The sequence below is a fragment of the Neopsephotus bourkii genome, unplaced genomic scaffold (assembly GCF_033783945.1).
Source record: "Neopsephotus bourkii isolate Nb327-2 ecotype Australia unplaced genomic scaffold, CSIRO-AGI_Nbou_v1 NB_1328, whole genome shotgun sequence".
Taxonomy (NCBI): domain Eukaryota; kingdom Metazoa; phylum Chordata; class Aves; order Psittaciformes; family Psittacidae; genus Neopsephotus; species Neopsephotus bourkii.
In genome coordinates, this window is record NW_026901808.1 from 351,265 (window position 1) to 371,920 (window position 20,656).

The 20,656-nt window shown below is 44.1% G+C and overlaps 1 protein-coding gene across 1 annotated transcript in view; it reads left to right on the forward strand.

Moving 5' to 3' along the window:
* The window catches only part of ALG10 (ALG10 alpha-1,2-glucosyltransferase), a 44,154-nt gene extending 29,784 nt beyond the window's left edge, over window positions 1-14,370 (forward strand). Inside the window, exon 3 of the mRNA XM_061366210.1 lies at window positions 12,992-14,370. Within this exon, the coding sequence (XP_061222194.1) occupies window positions 12,992-13,039 (48 nt within the window). The 3' untranslated portion in view covers window positions 13,040-14,370. The remainder of the gene's footprint in view (window positions 1-12,991) is intronic.
* The last annotated feature ends 6,286 nt before the right edge of the window (window positions 14,371-20,656 follow it).

Here is a 20,656-nt window from a genome sequence, read left to right on the forward strand (position 1 = left end):
CCTCTGTTTCAGCATTTGAATGTTGGTTTCTTAAAAGCGTCTGAAGTCCAATTTTCAGGGCCAAGTGGCTAGAGTAGGTTACTATAGAGCTATACTAATAGCATGCACTAAGCAACTACCAAAGTGTATGCAGCAAAAGGGAGCAGAGAAGCATTTCAGTGTCATACAGTGACTGTCTGGCATCTGCCATTTTTATCTCAACTACCTGTCCCACACTCTACAGCTCACCTTCTACACCCACTTTAAAGATGAAAAAAATGTCACCCTGAGCATTTAAATAAGCCCAAGCCTGATTTCCTGCTGGTTTGTATGCCTTAGGATGATTTGTGTCTCTCTAGAAGGAGGACAAATTTGCACTGAAATGTGACCTGCCTCTAGAAGAAGTGGTTCTCACCAATTTTGTTTCCCCAGGGTAGAACGTAAATCACTGCACGATCTGCAAGACGAACTCTCGGAGCAGACTTGTCCTCTCTTTCTGCTGTTCTCTTTTAAGGCCATTTCATGGTTTAATTTCCAGACAGTGGGAAAAGCAGAAGGGAAGGTGGCTCATAGACACTTCTCCACTCATTGCTACCTTGGGGCTGGGTAGCAGTTAAATCATGGGCAGGACCAGTGGAGAAGGTGGGTGTCACAGGGTGCTGAACCACTGTCATGTGCCATGGGCCATGCACAGCTCCTTATGGGCATACAGCACTTTGCCAGGCACCCAGAGGTACATGTTCCAGCTCTTTGTGCCCCTGAGAGCACAAGTTATAATGATGTTTTTTGAAGATTTTGTGTCTCTATAGACACTGCCTTCATAGCTTTTCCTATAATTATAGATTTGTAATTATGTACTTAACGATGACACCCCCTCTGTCTGGTGATAAATATATTTTTACATAATAGCACTTAAGCATTGCATATTTACTAATCAAAAAGAGATTCACACTGCAATTGAAGATTAACAAATTAATTATAACATACCTTTAATTACAGCATAAATAATCTCAGTCATTTCCCAAGAAAGCATATTAGAGCTCTGGTAGGCACTTACCCAGGGTCTCTGCAATGGTCCATATTTCATGCTTACCACCCCAGTGTAAGATATTCAGAATGTTAAGTTTTCATTACTACTGCCTTTGAAGTAAGTGCAGTGCACTGGAAATAGATGTACAATCCATGAAGATTAATCATTAAAGGGATTGAGTTGAATTATGGCTGTCAGATGTTGTCACAAACATAGCTGAAATACTTAAAACACTTCTTCCAGTAAGTGATGATAGGATGCTTGGCAGTGTAATTATCCCATAGCCAGAGACATAATGCTTTCCATGGTAGTGAAAGAAGGGCTTCATAAGCAATCTTGTGGAGTTCTACTGCACAGTTGTGATGATGCCCCCTCCTCATCTGCTGGACAGCTCTTGGGCAAGGCTGGAGCATCTTGCCCACAGTTGTCCCACACCTCAGCCCTGGAAACATTGGATGTTGCAGGCAGGATGCAGAAGTCCTGTTCAGGGGCATGGTTGCCGACAGCTGACATGAGTCTGGGCTGAGCTGCGCTCCTTCCCCAGGGCTCTGTGCACTGGTCTCCCTGCTCACCCACTGAGCTGCTGCTCGGGGCTCATCTGCCCTCTCTCATCTAGCAGGGGTTTGGCAGGGTTCATTTTTTGCCACACAAATGTGAGTGGGGCAGAGAAGGAGGAAATCTTGGACACCAGTCAAACGCTGGGTTGGTTGAAGCTGACCATTTTGAAAGACACGGTATCTGTCTGTGTCATTCCTCCTTGGGTCAGGAAAGAGCTGGGTCAATCCCAAAAGTGCTTCGGAAAATACTGTATTTGCATGATCTGCAATGGCTGGGTTGCATTGTCTCTTTGGATGAAGATACTTTTGTTAAGAGGACTTGATTGTAGGCAGGTCTACAGGGTCTCCAAGACATTGATGTAAGTTTGATTGAACTGCATCTTGTGTGAGTTCATTTTGGTGTTTAAATATGGCAGATGCACACCAGACTTCTCCTTCATGTCACACTTGTATAAACTGAGTGTATACATGTATATACTCGTCCACCTTCTTGTGATCCAGGGGAAGCAGACTGATGGGTAATTCAACTGAAATGATACAAAAAGTCTTTTCTTTACTTATCTGTTAATGTTTCCCCAAATAAGACTGGTGTACGTAGGTGTGAAGCTTTAGTGTCAGGAAAATATCTTGGTTTGAAGCTCATTTTAACTTCTGGAGGAAAAGGGCCTTATCAGTTTCTTCAGCAGCTGAACGAAGGGAGCAGTCTCCCAGCTTATCTAGGATTTGAGTAAGATCCGTGCTAACTGCTGATGACTTAAAGCACACAGTGCCTAAACGTACTTTGACAGATTTATGGTTTTGCTGTAACTGAGAAGAGAACATCCTGGCAGAGGAATTTGTCATTTGCTCTGGCCTAGCTAATGAACTTAGTCCTCTTCCTGTGCTGCTGAAATTACACACAAGTGTCTGCCTGACGGAGGCGTATTGATCAAATCTGACTTCAGCTCTGAGCACTGAGGAGCTAACTCAGTTCTATCTTGTCAGTGGAAGTTTCCTCAGATGCTGCAGGGTCTCCCTGGAGGCCAGGCTGTTTGCTGCTCACAGTTCAGCTGTCAGCTCCTGGTGATCTATGGCAGGCTGGTTGGTTAGCTAGGGAAACACTAAGTGGTTGGGTTATGTGAAAGCTTTCCCTTACATCACCCATACATGATGGAAAGCAGGCATCTGACTTATTATAGATATCCTTTGTGACTGAATCTCACTGTGTTCACGTAACATTAAAGATTCAACTGTTCTTGTTATCAGACCAATCATTCCTTCTACCTCTGGGTTAGGAAGCTTTCTGGTAACTAGGAACCACTCCTCATTTGGCATTTTCTATCTCAGCATATTCAGAGTCTGGACAACTTATTTTGCAGCATTTTGCACTATTAATTTTGTCCTCCTCATGTCTGGCGCGCAGATGGTAACAGCTTGAGTGGTGAGGAGATTCTGGAGCCACAGCCTTCCTATAGTACATCATCCCTAAGCAGTGCTATCAGATCCTTTGCACTTTGTTTTTCCTTTGGATGAAAGGTCTGTTTCTTGGGTTATGAATCCCTGCAGAGCCTGTCTCACTAACTCCCTAAAGCTTTCTTCCTTCTCAGAGTTATTGCTGCTGTACTCTTTTTACATAACAATACCCAAAAGCAAGTTTTTCTGTATGAGCACATAGTGGTGCTTATAGTTCCTCTGATCCTGTGGCCCATCACCCTCCTCCAGGGTTTCACCAACATCCAGCAGCATGGCATTGCTTTTAGAAAGCTTTAAGGCACCTGGCTTGACAGCTTGTGCCCAAATAAAATAGGGCATTGGTCTCGCTGCACATTCATGTGGCTGATTGCCATGGCTGGAGGTGGGTATTTCTCTGGGTCAACCCAAGTCCCATAGGTAAACCCACATCTAATGCGGCTGCCAAGACTCATCATTAGCAAAGCAGTGTGTGGTTTCTCTCTTCTTGGCTATGGCACATCTTGCCTGAAACCCTTTCTGAAGGTGAGAAGGAGAAAGTGTGGCATTCTGAGAAGAACGAAAACAGGAGACTACAAAATGGCTTTTTCATCCTACTGCCAAGCACACATTAACCTCATTTAAAAATGCAAGTGCTGCATGTGTCATATGTGCTAATCCAGTTTTGCCTTTCAACTGAGAGCCCTTCTTTCCTGCAAAGGTGGCAATAGGAATGTCTGTTGAAGGATAGCCTGGTGTCTTGAGCCTAAGAAACCCGTCTATTTATATTAAAAGATTGAGAAGTTCCTCTCATTATTGGAGCTTTGTTACTGAGCTCCCCAGAGAACAAATGAATCAGAGACCACTTGTATATTCCTGAGCCTACCAAATAATGAAGCTTTCAGGAGACAGCTTTTATTCAATTATTTATTTATTTATTTTTAGGGAAGGAAACATTGATTTTAGGTGAGAAAAGGCATGAAAGTTTTTGAGATATCAAAGTCACTCCTGAAGGAATAATTAATCCCTCAGAGGGCTGGAACTCAAGGCAGCACCCCTGGGAATATCCTGGTTTCAGAAAAATGGTGTTGGTTGATGTTACCAGTGTGACAGAGAGTCCTAAAACATCTCACCTGTGCCCTATGTAATGAATGGCACATGGAGCCTCTGTCTCCAATTCAGACTCCTCGCTAATCACTACAAAATTATAATAGCAGAATTCCTTCCCACTTGAGGGTGAATTGGAGATTCTTTACAATTTGATAGAAAAACTGACATCAGTTTTACAGTTGCTCTGTAATTAGCTTCTGATGGCATTTGTTTGTATGTGGAAAGCCCCAGCTCCAAATCCCTCTCCCTTACTGATTACTTCTTCCCTAACAAGAGCCATAGCACACGTGTGACTTGGTCGGTATTTGGCCACTAGTGCCAAGCAGAGGCAAACCCCACTACAGGAAAGTGAAGGATGTGCAGCAGCTGGAGACCCGCTGGCTAACCCCGTAGTGACCATGTATTAGCCAAGCCTACAAACAGTTCAGAGCAGGAGCTGTTGTTTCATGGCTTGCATTAAGCCTAGAATATAATTAACACTTAACAAATAGCACTAACAGTAGCAATTGTACTCCTGCACTAATAACTTCATGCTTCTCTTTACATTGAGTTGCACCATAGATCTTACCCTGGTTTTAAACAATGAATCCCAATCATTACAACACACAGAGAAGGATTATATCCTCCTACATAGTCTATGCTGCAGAGTGACTGCCCGAGGTGCCTCAGTAACAGCATTGTGCAATACACAAATGCCTTCAATCATCCCTGTGCTGTTCCCACAGCGTCTTGTTTAGACTTCTTAAAATAACCTCCCCATATCATGAATCTCTGCGTAAGAAATGATGTGTGTTTCAAATGACAATGAGGCACGTTCTGCACAGGCGTGTGTTAGGAAGCAGGGGTGGGACACGGGTGCAAGCCTCCGTGCGAGAGGCAGTTCAGTGCAGAACTTGCGTTATCTTTAACCACTGCCATTAAACTAAAACGCTGTCCTTGTAAGCAAAAGAGATTTGCTGTGTGGCCACTGCCGTTGAAGGCTTTGATGAAATATTTAGGGGAGAGCTTTCAGAATGTGGCTGGTTTTCAGAAGGCAGATTAAAGTTTTATAGGGGCGCTAATTTAATCACAGATGATGAATGAGTTTATTTTTATGTTGGGCTTTAGCAAGGGAGGATGAATGTGGGATTCCTCAGCAGGTCCCTGTGGGCTGAGGGCTGCCTGAGTCACAGCTTTCAGAGACCTATTTCCCTCCAGCTGAGCACATCATGTCACTCTTAGTGGGGCTCTGAGGTCTCATGCCTGCTTCGCAGCTCAAACCCAACACAGGGAAACATGCCAGGTATGAGGGGACTTCACGGCATTTGGTTAAACCCTCATAACCACCTCTATTCTGCTCCCTGGCCGGTCTCTCCAGGCACAGACAAATCACGTGAAGGGGGAAAATACCCCAGGAAGCAGGGAATGTATTTCTGCAAGTACCAGTTTTCCCTTCTGTATTGGCAGGTTGTCCTCACACCCACCAAACCGCCTCAGCCACTGTGCGAACTGTGGTGGTGGGAGTTTGCAGGGACAGACCGAGGTACAGAACCCCACACTGCTCCTATGCTTTCATTGCTGTACTGCAAAAGTTCTGCTTCTCCAGCCTGGTCTAAAAGTTCAGGAAAGTAGAAAAAAAAAGTCTTTTTAAATTGCCAGAGAGACAGAGTGGTGTGGGGTGATGTGCAATAGCAGCCATTTAGAAGATGGTACAGTGGACCCAATTTCTTCTGATCAAATGAAGCCTAGTGGAAAATTCAAGTGTGTCGTATTTCTCCATCCAACAAACAGTGACAACTTCATTATGAGTCAAAGTGCATGGTTGAACCTCAGCGTGAGCCTGTCCCCCAGACCCAAGCCCCAGGGCTGCCTCTGCTGCACAGATACATGGCAGTGTTGGGCACAGAGGTAGCAAAACCCTGTCCTTCCCCTTCCCCTGTTCACCATCACCATGTGGAGCACTCTTTTGGCACCATAAGTATTAACTGAGAGATGTAAATAGGCATCAGCATTGGTCAGGGCACTTGAAGCTGCCCTCCCTCCCACCCAGCCTTGCTCAGGGCCTGCCGCCATGGTATGGGTGCAAAGTGGGGTCACTACCCAGGGCTGTGCAGGAGAGCATCCTACAACCAGGTGGAACATCCCACTCAGCTCACTGGTGCTAACCACGGTGCTGACCATTAAACTGGGAAAGGGCAGAAAACACCAGCATGGTGCTGGAAAGTGAAGGGGAAAATGCACAGCACCAGCTTTGTAGCCACAGTCTTGCTGAGCAGGCGGGTGATGGCCCTTGTGCATGCAGTGGGTTTTCAGCTCTGCTTCAGCTGTGCTGGGAACACAAACATTTTGCTGTTGTGCCAGCACTGAATGGTTACAGCATACAGCAGCTGTGCTGGTGTATTTTGACCGAAGAGACGCCACTTGATGTCAGCATAAAGTAACTCATTATTGCTCCATTCACCCAAACACATACTTAGGATCTTCAGAAATGATTACCATGATATTAAGATATATGTCTAAGCTCTGCAGTGAATTAATATGGAAAGATTAATATGCAACCCAGACTTGGTCTTGGATACTGGGGAAGTTTTTGATGTAATAAAGCTAAAAGCACAGTGATAGGGATGTATTACCTCGCCAGATGGCAGTTTGTTAAAACAAACCAACACATTTCTAAAAGAGTGTCCTAATCTCCACTTGAAAGAACTTTCAATTTAAAAGGGAGGGACATTTGCATAGAGTTCACAGAACAAGTATTTAAAAGTTCACTGTTCGACAAGGGCAGCTCTGGTTTAAGGCACTAGAAGGTGGGAAAACATAAGCTAATTAAAATCATCCTCAATGCCAGACCATCAAGCATAACATTGCTGGTGAGAGGGATTCAATTATGGAAAGCTTTCCTCTGGCAGGTGACAGCCAGTACAGTCTGTGTTCAAGAGTCGTTAGCAAAAAGCAGGACTCGGGTACTGAGTTGTGTAAATAACAATTAATCTGATGGAAAAATAAGTTTCATTTTGGAGGACTGAATCCTTTAATGTTTTTTTGAAACCGTAGGTCACCCTTGGAATAGAATCACCATTCTGGAATGAAATTCAGAATATGGTGGAACAAAAAAACCCTGAAAATAAACAAAATGGATATTTTTCAAGGTTTTAGTCTGTTTAGGCCAATTTCTGTCTGAAAAAAAGAATTAGCATGGCTTGATGAGTTCACTGTTTGATGTAACAAAGGTTCCTGGATCTGGGGATGCCATGGAAGTAGGGAACGAATTCAAAGGTGCACATAGGCACCTCGTCTGATTCACAGCTGTGGTGTTAAATCCAATTCATTGGAATTTTTTCTTTCTTTTACTAATCTGAGGCCAGATTAAAGTGACACCAGTGTCTAAATCTGTGCTGCTGTGGGACACAGGAGGATGGCCAGGCCCCGGGATCCTGGCCCGAGGTTCTCCATACCTCTGCTGGGAGGCACTGCTGCCTGCACAGGGATCCCTGAGAGCATAGCATGGCTCAGCTGGCGTCTGCATGCCCATCCCTGCAGCACCTCCCACAGCATTCCCAGCTGGTTCTCAACAGAGGAATGCAGAAGATGACTGAGACAATGTCTTTTCTTCCGAAAAGGGAGCAGAAGGTGGTTGTGATGCTGTTGGCCAACAATGTGAGAGAAGTGGGAGAAGGTCTGGTTTCCAGCCTGCTCAGGGCTTGCTGGTGTGTCACTGTGTGCACAGCTTGCTTCTGACCTGTCCTCCCACTGTTTTCATGCAAAAGCTAAAAGATAAGGTTAAAAAGTCTCTCTTGCCCCATCTTTTTTTATTTGTTTTTGCCATTTCCCCTGTCTGGTCTCCCTTGCTCCATCCTTCTGCTCCCCAGCTCTTTGCGCAAGAGCCGCCTTTTTGACTGGTTCTGTCATGACTAGTACAGAGCCACTCTGATTTTCTTGGGAAACCTTGAGCACCTTCATATCACAGAAGAGAAGGAAAAGTAAGTGTTTTCTAGCTTGTTGCTGAGAGGCAAACCACGTGAGACACATAGTTAACAGACACTTTAATGCAGAGGCCTTTTCCACTGCATATGAATTACAATATTTTCATGCTGTCCACGAGAAAACAATGTGCAGCTGATCTCGGGTGCCTATGCCATCCTTATGGAAGGACACAACTCCAAAGGGAAAACTGTAGTGACTGGGAGGATTCAGAAGAGCTTGACCAACCTATACATATAGTGATAGGACATGCAATGGTTAAAAGTTAGGGGTGAAAATTTAACCTCGTTGTCAGTGATCTTGTCTGGAGAACAGACCTGAGCTTTGCTCTTGATTCCTTGATTAATTCCTGACATTTTTAAAAACATGAAATATAAAACACATAAACAGTCCTGATGGCCATGGCCAGAAACAATCAGAACTTCGGAGGGGAATGGGATATCGGAGATGAGCAAGGTGTTGCCACTTATTGAATAACACAGGTAGCATTTTACTGCAGCTCCCCTCTAGGACCTCCTCTGTCCCCAGCACCTCAGCATCGAGGCTCTACAGCACCCACCTGGATTTTCATTGTTTGATATCTTATATATACTTTTTATAGTTTTTCTTTAATATAAGATTCAGAATCAGGTCATCCATATGCTGATCCACACTTTGCTTCCTTGAGAAGTTATATTCCAGAAGTGTTATTTTTTGGCCAGGACAACGGGTAGATATCCCAAATATTTGAAGTTCCTGGGAATGATAAAACTCATCTATTTTGAAAGACACTGAAAATAAGAGGAAAGCCTAAATCAAAGCAAGTACCAAATGGTGGGTAACTAAGCAGTTGTCATCTCGCCCCCTCTTAGCCTGCTCACATCAGCATTACGAGCTGTACCTGTTTAAATAAAATATAGGCAAGTATTCTCAAACCACTGTATCCAATAAATTCACTTTCCTACCTCAATAGCTCTTAGGAACACCATAAGGACCACACATTCCCTCCTCCCCCCCATATTAAGTGTTCTTTAAAATCAGTTAGTTTTAAAAATACTGCCTTGCCTCTCTCTTTTTCTACATTCCCTAACACACAAAAAAAAAAGACAAGACACAAAAATTCAGAAAAATAAATAACCAAAAATGTGAGATAAGGTGGTAAGTGTATTTGGAAGCTCAGAGTTATTTCAGAGAGCTGCTTTTCAATCCTATCAAATGCATTAGGTATAAGTTTGAAGTCAATACTTTCTGCCAACACTTTGTTGAGCTAGAAAGCTGTCTGCTATCCCTTTTATCTGCGAGATAAGTAAATAACTCACTGGCTTAAGCAAATTAAGTAAATAGTGTTTGTGGGCAGGTGTTTTTGTTCAGCATGTAGTATATAAATGTGTATTAATTCTGCTAACTTTGAGAAATGTTGATGCAGAGGAAGAGGTTATAGCAAATGTACAGATTAAAACAGAAACATTTGTCAAAAAGAAAAGTGCATAAAAGCGCACAGTAAACAACTAGATGAGTTTGCTGAAGCCAAATGCTCACATTTAGTAAATGAAATGCTTCATTAATCCTTCCTGACAGAAGTAATGCTTGGAATGGAGAACAGATCTTAGAGAAAACATTCAGATAAGTTGTGTCCTGCAGGTTTTCCTGGGCAGCCCAGGGAGGAACTGCAGCCTCTCCCCGCTGTGGATGGGCAAGGAGGGGTGTTATGGAGGCAGATGCCTGCTGCTCCCATTCCCGCAACCTCCTCCTGCTGTCAAAATGTCTGAGGTTGATGACAGAGCAGCGGGAGGAGCTATCAGTTGTGTGGGTTGCCTTCCTACAGATGCTTCTGATCCCTGTGAGCTATGCACCAACTGTGGTCCAGCTGCTAAAAACGTGCCATGAGAGAGTCATCCCCGTGCTGGGTCCTGCACTGGCAGTATGACAACCACTTACCACTGCAGCACTTTTGCTTTGAGGGCTACCCAGAAGCAAATCACATAGTGGTGGCAAATCCCCTTACTCCAAGTGAACCATCAAGCATTGGGTGCATTTTTGAAGGAGCCCTCAGAGCACTGTGATTAACTGCATGCCTCAGCTTTACCTTTAAACAGTACGTTTCTGTTTCTGAAGGTTGGGAAGAAAAGCTTGGAATTAGCTCTTGAGTCTCCCAGGTGAGTTGCTTAGGTCTTGAGACACAGGTTGCCAATGAAATTGGATTAATCTTCTCTGAGATCTAAGCAAGATGGGGATGACTGGCATAGGACAGTGCTTTCAAGGAAATCAAATCCTCATCCAGAGCCTTTGTCTGAATGTACATCTCATGGCATGCGTCTTAGCTGCAGCACTACTCTTCTGTTTGCTATGTCCAGCTCTGTAGCAGTGCCTAAAAGCAACACCCTCCTCTTTCATTAGTAAACAATTTTTCACAGGAGTGACCTCACCTCAGTAAATTGGGCCTCTTGGCTTGCCTATAGCAATGCAACATCCCTGGTATGAAGCCTAAAGCGATCCCTGTACACCACCTGCACAGAAGGCTATGGCACGGCTTGCTACCATTATCCCTGAAATGCCTTCCGTGGAATTCCTTATCAGCTTCCCAGTCTCTGTGTCTTGGGCTGTTCCACGAGGAGGCCCATGTACATACCAGATAAGCTAGAGGGCCAGGATGAAGGTGACAGACGGTGACGCTGCTCAACTGAGGCAGCAATGAAAGAACTCATCTGTGTGGCAAACTGTAGATAGGGCTTGCATAGGGATAAGGGCCGTTACGGGCCTCAGTAAGGTGATCTATGAAGTCATCTTTACCAGTGGTTGGTGTCCCTGGAGCCAAGGTCCCACCACCTGAACAGGGATGAAGCTACTGCAGATTCCCCCTGAGATGGGAGGTGAAAGACATTCATCTCTCTCTTTTCTGCCTGGCTGTCATCCTAACACCTTGCCTTCAAGACCATTGTCCCACAGTCAAGTTAGATTGAAAGTAAGCAGATGGTCTGGTTGTGTCTGGGGTGGTGAAATGACATTCATAAGCCCTGTGTTGTGAAAATCAAGCTGAAAATAAACAGGCTCTGAGTCAAGATACTCCTTTGCACACACTTCTTCCTCGGGGTAGAGGAGGAAAGTGCAGTGATGTGACAGATTCCAGTCACTTTGCTTTGTGTATTTCTGGAAGGAGATTAGATACTGCAATGAGAAGAACAAAGTAAGAACTTGAACTAAGTACTCATGTCTTCTGCCTTCCTGAGAGATGGACTGAGGGAGCACTGTAGGGAGAAATCTGGGATGAGAAAAGGGTAACACTGTCCCTTTTCTCAGCATAGAAAGCTGTGAGATGTTCTCCTGAACAAAGGAAGCTTTAGCAGGAAAAAGGGCTAAAAATCTAGGGACAGAGAAGTACTGGAAAATCAGCTGGGAAATGGACCAGAGCAAGTTGTTCCAAGGAGCCATCATCATCATCATCATCATAACCCTTGGGAAAAGATGGGGATGCAGAGGCAAGAGCTGTGGCCAGCATTGAACCACCACCCCATCCTACCAAGAAGCCAGTCAAGCTCCTGCCCACATTATGGTACATGCTGTGGTGTCCTTAAGCAAGTATGTCAGTAAAATGCTTTTTGGCTGAAGGGAGCTTCAATAGATTGTCTGACTTCTTACATGTTTCAGTACAGGATAGTGAAGAATAACACAGATTCCACTGGAAACCTTCCTACCAGAAGTTGATCTTGCAGCAGATGTGAGCTAACGCCATATGGCAGCTGGGGTGTTCACCTGAGCTTGCAGTTTTGTGGTGCATGGCGAAGTGAACCATGCTATGGTCAGTGCTGCAGCAACTGAGGCGCACTAACAGAAGTCCCTCTGAGTCTGGCAGCTCTATTTTGTAGCTTACTTTGTGCTGCAACATGCAAATAGAACTTGCTCTGCCCTCTGATGTTTATCTAAATTTCGCATGTGTTCGCAGCTCGTAAGAGAAAATGACAAATTGGGAAAATATTTGTTTTCACATAAGCCAAAAGACTATTACAGCAGACAGCCAGACAGACAGTGTAAGAGCCAAAGCCTGAGCTTTTCTACACTCTGTGCCATGTACATACTCAGTTTTACCTGCCTAAAGGGTAACAAGGAAGTCAGTCAATATGCTGCCTTAATCACTGCAGTTTCTCTGCATGAGGACTACTCATTGCATCCCATTGCAAGGCTTTGGAATACCACCCAAAAAGGTAGGTTGAAATCATCCACCACATTTCATTTACCCCTGCTAACTGAATCTAAACAAATTGAAAAATGACCTGCCAGCTACACTTGGAGGCATACAGCAGAAAATAACTCTGCAATAGCTGCTTATGTTCACTGGGGAAAGATTTATTTCTGATCTCAGAGCTTGAGTTGCAGAGGTAAACAGGGCCACCTGTAAACCATTACCTGCCATGCCCCACTGCCCCTGTATGAAAAAACACACAGGCATTGCCTGGAGTGGAGTTAGTCTAGTAAATGACCAGGAAAATGGAATGTTTTCTCTCAACAAGCAACAAATGAAGAGGAGCTGCTGCATCTGAAATGATGCTGCCTTGTTTACCTTCAGGTCCCAGCTCTTGGTGAAAGGCTCATGACTCTAGAACTCACTTCCTGTCCTCCTCTAGTGCAACACAAGGCACTTTGCCCTTTGCTTCATATTGCAGGAGGGTTTTTGGTGAGGACACAAGCTGACCTATTATACAAATGGGTTGAAAGGGCTCTACGCTGATGAACAGCCAGAAGGACTCTGTGTATTACCACAGCTAATTGCCTTTTTGCTTACTTATCACCTGTTTAAGTTGTGGGTTGTTTTTTGTATTTATTAGCTGATTTTGGTACCATGAGATTACAGATGTCATGGAAATCACAGAAAAAGCAGACCTTTAAAGAGTGCTTGTAATACCTTTCTGGATATTTTTTTAATTTGCCTTTCTTCCTTCTCTGAGTCCTGTAGGCAGCAGGTGGTCTTTGGAAGATGTGTTTTAAGGAAGTAAGCACTTGAATACCTATAAAGAATATAGCAATGGAAAAACACCTCCCGGTGTCTCACCCTCAGCTGAAAGGATACATAAAAGTGCTGGTCCCACATCTATACTGGCTACTGGAAAAAGAGCACAGGTACATGAACCTGCCCTGGGACTCCAGAAGTAGAAGGAAAAGAATAAACCCTGATGAGGAGGTCAGGAGGGCCCAGCACCTGGGAGCAGCATGATTATCCATGGGGAAAGAGCCTGGAAAGTCAGCACCATGTACCCTGCTGTTTCACAGGAAGCTTCTCCTGAGGGACGGCCATGGTGCTGGATATGAAAGATGAGGTGGTGTTGTTGGTGAGTCCTGGTACCTCGGTGCTGCCATCGTAACTCTCCATCACTCAATAGCCCTTCAGCTCTCCCCTGAGCCACTCAATTCCATTAGCAGCATGTCTGGCATTTGTTGCCACACACCTTTCTTTTTCTTCTGGCATATATGTAACCCCTATTGGCCTTGATACTGGTGTGACACGCAAACAAGTTACATAAAGTCTCTCCAGGTGCATTTTCGCATATCACAAGTCCCCTATAATTCATAGTCCAATATTTGAAGAGGGTGGCTGGATTCAGCATTGAGTCAGATCTCCCTTGAGAGGATTAGATCTTACAGTGCTGTGGTACCCATGCCCCATTTTCAGTCCTCTCTACTGTCTTCCTAAAAAAGAATCTGTATGTTTCTGGTTTGAACATTTTGCTTTTGTTTTGAGGCTTATTAAAAATTGAGAACCAGGTGGTATCAGCATGTGGGAACTGGGCACATGCCTCTTCCATCATGTGGTGCCACCAGCTGAAAAGGGGGAAATACAGGCTTTGCAGTTATTTGACTCTGTTCAATGCTGATTCCACTGCCAGCTTGAAAAGCTGCTTCTTTTCTGTGGTATCTCTAGCCTGTGAACTATGTGAGTTATGTCAAAAACCTTGCAATGTTTTCCACAATAACCTTGCATGTAGGTGGCAAGCAAAGCCCAGTCTGTGCGTGCTGAAGACTGGGCTGAGCCTGTTCCTCTTCACTGCTGCTCAGACTAGGCACAGAAAAAATCAAAACAAAGAAATGTTTCAGGGTGCGGCCAGGAAATGTTGAGGATTTCAGTGGCTCAGCTGGATCCTCATCCCCGATAAACTGCTTCTGAGATCTTGAGGCGACTGGACCATAGACCAAAGGAGCCATTGAAACAAGGCTCTTTATTGAGATGTGTTTATTTCCTCAGGTGTCTCTATGCATCATTAGAACACAAAGTGTGCACATAATTCATGTGCAGGCATGCTGTCCTGTCAAAGCAATATCAGCAACACGTGGACTGAACCCCCCCAACATCCCTGCCTGCTCCAGCAAGAGCAGGTTTTGTCCCTAGGAGTGGGAAGCCGGTATGTGAATTGTACAGATCCATCAGAATAAACTGATCTCAGTTGTTCCTCACCATTTTCTCCCCAAAACAAAAGTATTTTGATTATTTGAGTGTCAAGCAATCAAATACTGTCCCTCAGACACAGCTATTCCAGGAGATAATTAGAAGCACAGAGGAGCAAACAATATGCCACAGAAACGATCATTGCAGTGTGATCCAAAGGATAACTTTGATAATGCAAGTGTTTCTTTGCTGGATGACTCACAGAAGGAAGCAGGGACTGGAGCTGCTGAAAAAGGAGCCTGCTCCATGGGAACATAGAGTGAAGGTCAAGGATCAACTGTGTAAAACCAACTTTTTGTTTGAAGTTAATAATCTTAAGGAAATGGATGGAGTGAGAGCAAATGTCAGCTCCAGTAATGACTATGTAACTCTGGGACCGTATAGGAAAGTGATAGTCTAGCTCACACACTGCTGGTGGAAATAATGGGGAGAGGTGAGCTGAGAATTCAAGCCTCACTTTAATGTTTTCTTTTGAGTTTCTGATTTATCGATGGGACAGACAGCTAATATTTAACTCTCTGTATTAGCATATACATATAGCACATATGTATATATGTAATACAGCATATATATAGCACATATGCAATTTTTACCGTTCTCTTTCATCTGTGTAGCTTCCCAAAGCTGTACAAACCCCATCATCTCAGTGATACTGTCGCTTATTAAATTTTTTAGAAGTATAAATGTCTAATAGTTTTTATGTTAAGGTCCAACTTTCATGCTATGGAATTTAATGCAAAACATAAATATTTTAGAATAATGTACATACTATATAAGAATACGTGCTAAATTGTTAAATTTTGCACGTACATGTTGGTTTGGTCTGGGGTAGAGTTAATTTCCTTCACAGTAGCCAGTATGGGGCTATGTTTTGGGTTTGTGCTGGAAACAGTGCTAATAACACAGGGGTGTTTGCTTTTACCTATTTAAGCTGCCTTTATCTCAACCCATGAGTTTTCTCACTTTTACCCTCTGGTTGTTTCTCCCATTGCACCAGGGGGGAGTGAACAAGAGGCTGTGTGGGGCTAATGGCTGGCTCAGGTTAAACCACAGCAATCCTTTTTGTCACCGACATAGGGCTCCAGGGGTGTGAGATAATGACAGATTTGATTGGAATGTGTTAGATTGAATTTACAGCTTTATTGCTGTCTAGCTATTAATTAATAGGCTCCTGTGCTTGCCGTTGGGCTTGCTTGCCTTACCAAATATCAGAATCTAGTGCTGGTTAGCGGCTGCTTTTTGCTTCTGCTGCTTGCTGCGTTGCTGTGCTGCCTATCTTACTCTGCTGTGCCCGGGAACATTCTGATAACAGCAGTGGCGATGCTCCCGGGTTGAAAGGTGGCCAGGACATGGCTGCTCTTTCTGTGCTGCTGTACTGGACAGGCTGGAACTCCAGTGTGAACTCGAGATGAAGGGTTTGTGACCTGTGGATGAGCCACCACAGGAGCAAGACCCCCCAGATGTGTTTGGCTATGGATATGATGTACCAGAGGAGGTACATCTCAAAGCGTTTGAGGCTGTGGTTACGTCTGTGCCACAGCCAGGTGTAACTCTGAAGGGACTGTGGCCCATGGATAAGTCCATGCTGGAGAAGGTACATGTTGAAGCATCTGTGGTTGTGGATAAGTATCTTGAAGTATCAGTGGCTTTGCATGAGGTCATGCTGGATCACCTCAAAGCGTGTGGCCATGGATAAGCCCACAACAGAGCAGGTGCATCCCTGAAGAGGCTATAGCCATAGGTAAGGCCATGTTGAAGCAGGGTCACTCCTGAAGCTGAAGCAGGAGCAGTGGGAGGAGATAATTGCAATGACAAACCCTATGGCCTGATCCGGAGGGACCAGGGGTGGAGATTGTAATGGAAATACCTTCAAATTGTTGTAACCTGGGATGTGAGTTGTGTGCTGTGGGAATTACTACAGCAGGAGCCCCCTGTTGCTAACTTCTTAACCAGACTAGGAACAAGGCGAGGAATGTTCATTGTTATGTTAAACCCTATGGTCTCATCCAAAGGAACCAGGGATGGAGGTTATAATGGAAATACCTTTAAATTATTGTAATCCATGATTTGCATCACATGGTACAGGAATTACTATAGCAGGAACTACCTGAACCAATAGAGGACAAGCCTTACAAGAAGCAGTGCAAGTGCAGCAGTGACCCAACCTGAGTTGGCATTGGTGCCCAGTAACCCCATGCCCCACAACACCTCTCCTATCTGACTGACCACCGTAACAGACAGAGCCCAAAGTCATGTACTAAATGTACTTGGCTGACATTTTGCTGACATTTCTGGACACTTTACAGGCGTTTTACAGGGTGATCCATAGACTAGGGGAGTGATAGCTGTGTATTATAACAAAGCATGGGAAGGGGGATAGTGGTTAATGAGGATGTCCTGGATAGTGTGGGACCTGAGCGTGATGTAAATGGTATGAAATAAGGGGTGGAGAATGTGCTGGTTTTGGCTGGAGTAATTTCCTTCACAGAAGCTAGTATGGGGCTATGGTTTGGATTTGTGCTGGAAACAGTGCTGATAACACAGGGGTGTTTTAGCTAATGCTGAGCAGTGCTTACGCAGAGCCAAGGCCTTTTCTGTCCCTCACAGCACCCCACCAGTGAGCAGGCTGGGGGTGCACAGGGAGCTGGAAGGGGACACAGCCAGGACAGCTGAGCCCAACTGACCCCAGGGATATCCCACACCATGTGGAGTCATGCTCTTCATGTAAAGGTGGGGAAGAAGAAGGAAGGAGGGATGTTCAGAGTGATGGCATTTGTCCTCCCAAGCAATCCATGAGAACATTACTCAGACCCACCTCACACATACTTTTTCAGTGGTTATTTTCACCAGATTTTCTTTCAGTAACAGATTGTCTGAGCCTCGTTCCTTCTGTCTCTTGCCAAAATAGCAGCAAGTTTAATTTTATTCCTGCCCCAAATTGTGGCACAACTGGCAATGTGTAAACACCCAACAGCCTGCTCTCCATTTGTGACAGCACTCCTTCTCCCTAGAAGAGGGGGTGCCAGCTTTGCAAAGTTAAAGTCCAGGTTACATACTGGCTGAAAATGAGATTGTTAGGGGAGAAGCAGGGGCCATGTCATTCTGCTGTCAGTTATTTTGAATTTGGTGGCATTTATTTTTAAATGGAGGCCTTTTGGCTCTTCAAGATATGATCCAGGTCTGCTTGGCATCGACGAAGAGGGTATCACTTGCCCAGACAGCATGTGCCAGTGCTTTGCTGTCCTTGTGTTGTAAAGATTTCCTGATACTAACCAAAAATGCGCCTTCCCCACAGCAGACCAGTGGCAGTTGGTCCTACTCACAGCAAACATGAATGTCCTGGTTGGGAGGTCTCCAAGCTGAAGACAACAGGGAGCTGGAGTGCTGGGGGAGATTATTCTTCATATACTTGCCCTGTTTCCTTACTTCCCCAGACATCCACTTTGGTGCTGTCAGAGATGTGATCCTGGGAGGCAAGCTTTCAGTCTGATGCACTACAGATATTTTTAGGACACAAAATCCAGATTACTATGTTCTTTACAAGGGCCTTTTCTGTCCTTGAGGTATGTTACTAATGCTTCCCTCCTGCAGGCTGCACAATTCCAATATTTTTAGCTTTCCTTCACAAGACAGGAGCTCAGAGCTCTCATCTGCATCCTCTGAACTCCCCCTTGTCTCCATCCTGTCTTCCTGGGGGCACATTACTCACAGCTGAACACAAGCTGCAGCGGAGTCACCAGCAGTGCTGGGGACCATGGAGGGGTTAATCCTTATGTCTTGTAGATTTAGTCCTCTGCCCACCCCCAGGGTGTTGCTCTTCTCAGCAGTGGGTCAGCACATCTGACTCATGCTGCTCTCTGATTCACCCCAACCCCTCTCTGCAGAGCTGTTGCCCAGACACTTGCTCTCCATCCCATATCTGCAGCTGGCTATCCCCACTTAAGTGAAGGGAAATATGCCTGTATATGGGTGCAACGGCTACAAATCTACCTGAACTCCCAACAGCCTGATACAATCCCGAGGACTCTGCCAGGCAGGAAGGGTAGGTAGAGAAAGGATGCAGAAAGATAAGATGAGTGTGTTGCACAAACTCAAAACATGCTAGTGAGTCTCCCAGCACACAAGCAGACTTTGATTGCTGTTTTGGAATGTGTTCCTTCTTTCATTTTTACAGTTTATTATTTTGCATCTTTAATTTGACCCCACACTGAAGATCCAGTTTTTGTCATACCAGTTGTGGACACTGCAAACCCCCTCGTTTGAGGGCTGAATTAGTAGATCTCCTGTATTCAAATATTGAAGCCATAATGTGGACTCCTAAGACTAGTACAAAAAAACATATTCAAAAGCGACTAAGCAATGAAGGTTAATGCTAAATTTAATCTTCATTTCAGCTGGAATATTTTTAATGAAAAAGTAGAAAAATGTACGTGCTTTCTATCAACAAGTGTAGAACTCTCTTCCTGCTCCTTGACAGTGCTCAAGCGTATAGGAACAGAGAGCAGTTGTGACTCCAGGGAGGAGGCATTTTGGTACTAGTAGCAAGGCTTGTAAAAAATGACAAGTTTGGTAGTTGACACGATAGGAAAAACATGGATCTTGTGCATGAAGAAGAGAAACAATTTGAAAATGCTAAAATGTCTGTGGTTGGGCCAGCCCTGGAAAGACTGGGAAAGAGGCCCTGTGGCCAGCTGCACTGTGTATGTTATTTGAATTGCCCAGTTCTCTGTTTAGACCAACCAATGTGAGTATTTTTTGTGCTCTCTACCACACATCATCTTGTCTCTCTGTAACTTTACCATACAATATGCTTGACTCACAAAAGAGATCAGTGGTGGGGCAGGACTGGATGCAACAAAATAGATTAGAGAAGAAGTAATTTTCCAAAGGACATCATACAGCTGTGCTCTTTCCATTGAATTTGCTTGACTTTTGGTTTAATTACCTGTATCCTTACAATCTGTCTCTTTGTCTTCTTGAGTTTTATAAATTTTCCAATAACTAACGGACTAATACTAAGTGCAGAACAGCTTCCTTTGGATCCCTTATTCTAAGGTAAGTGGAGCTCTATAGATATCAGGGGTAAACATGGTTCTGCCTAAGGCATCAGTATCGCAGACTGAAGAAGCTGAACTCCTAGAGGATGAGACTAGGGAGGTTACATACTCTTAAGCTCCAGTCATGTGGGACAAGGGCAGACCAAGTTCCAGTCATTTGAGTTTTGGGTCTGTGAGACAAAAGGCTGTCCTAGTAGGAGGCAAAAACCTAAAAAGCAGTGCAAGGAAGAGAGGGGTATATACATGCCAATTTAAGAGCTTAATGCAGTGCATCACTTGTGTTTCCTTATTTTATTCCTTTTTCTCTCTTTTTACTATTATTATCATTATTCTTATTGTTACGGTTTTCACTGTGATTGGTTTATATCCAAATGGTAATGGGGCCAGAGGGATCACATTTTACTGGCCTGAAGGAAAAGCTCTATATGATGTCATAGATTATATACTTCCTATATTATTTTCAACCATCTCGGACAGCTCCAAAAATGTGTACAATGATGGCGTCTTGTTTACTACTATATTGTGTAAGTTTTGAGGCAAGCTCTTTACAACACTTTTCACTTTCTCTGTAATCCCCGAGTTCACTTTCTCTGTAATCCCCGAGTTGTATGAGTTGCACTGTGACTTGTGACAAGCAAAAGCTGCATCTATTTGAGAGGAAAACAGGAAAATACAATTGAATTTTAGCCCATATTCTTGTTCTTACACTTCTGAGGGGTTCTAAGATCTTAAGAGAATTTTAAATGTTTGTCTAAAAGGCAGAGCTTTTATTATCTATATCTACTGTAAAATGGCATGGGAAATCCTTAGAAATGTAATGAAACATAACACATAAAATGCACTAGGTCAGTGTAAGCCACCATCTAATTAAATGAGCAGATTCATAATGACAGGACACCATTAAAAGTCCAGACAGAAAACTTCTCAGTACTCTTATTCTGTATTTTTTTTTGCGTTACTTTAGGTCTTCACTTAGGGAGTAATGGAAGTGAGCTGAATAATCAATACAGTCAATATAGTCTCAAGGAGCTTTCCTTCCACAGTTTCTTTCTGCTGAGCTGAACTGAAGGTCAAATAACTTCAGCATAGTAGAAAGAATAAAAATTATGCCTTTTAGACCCTT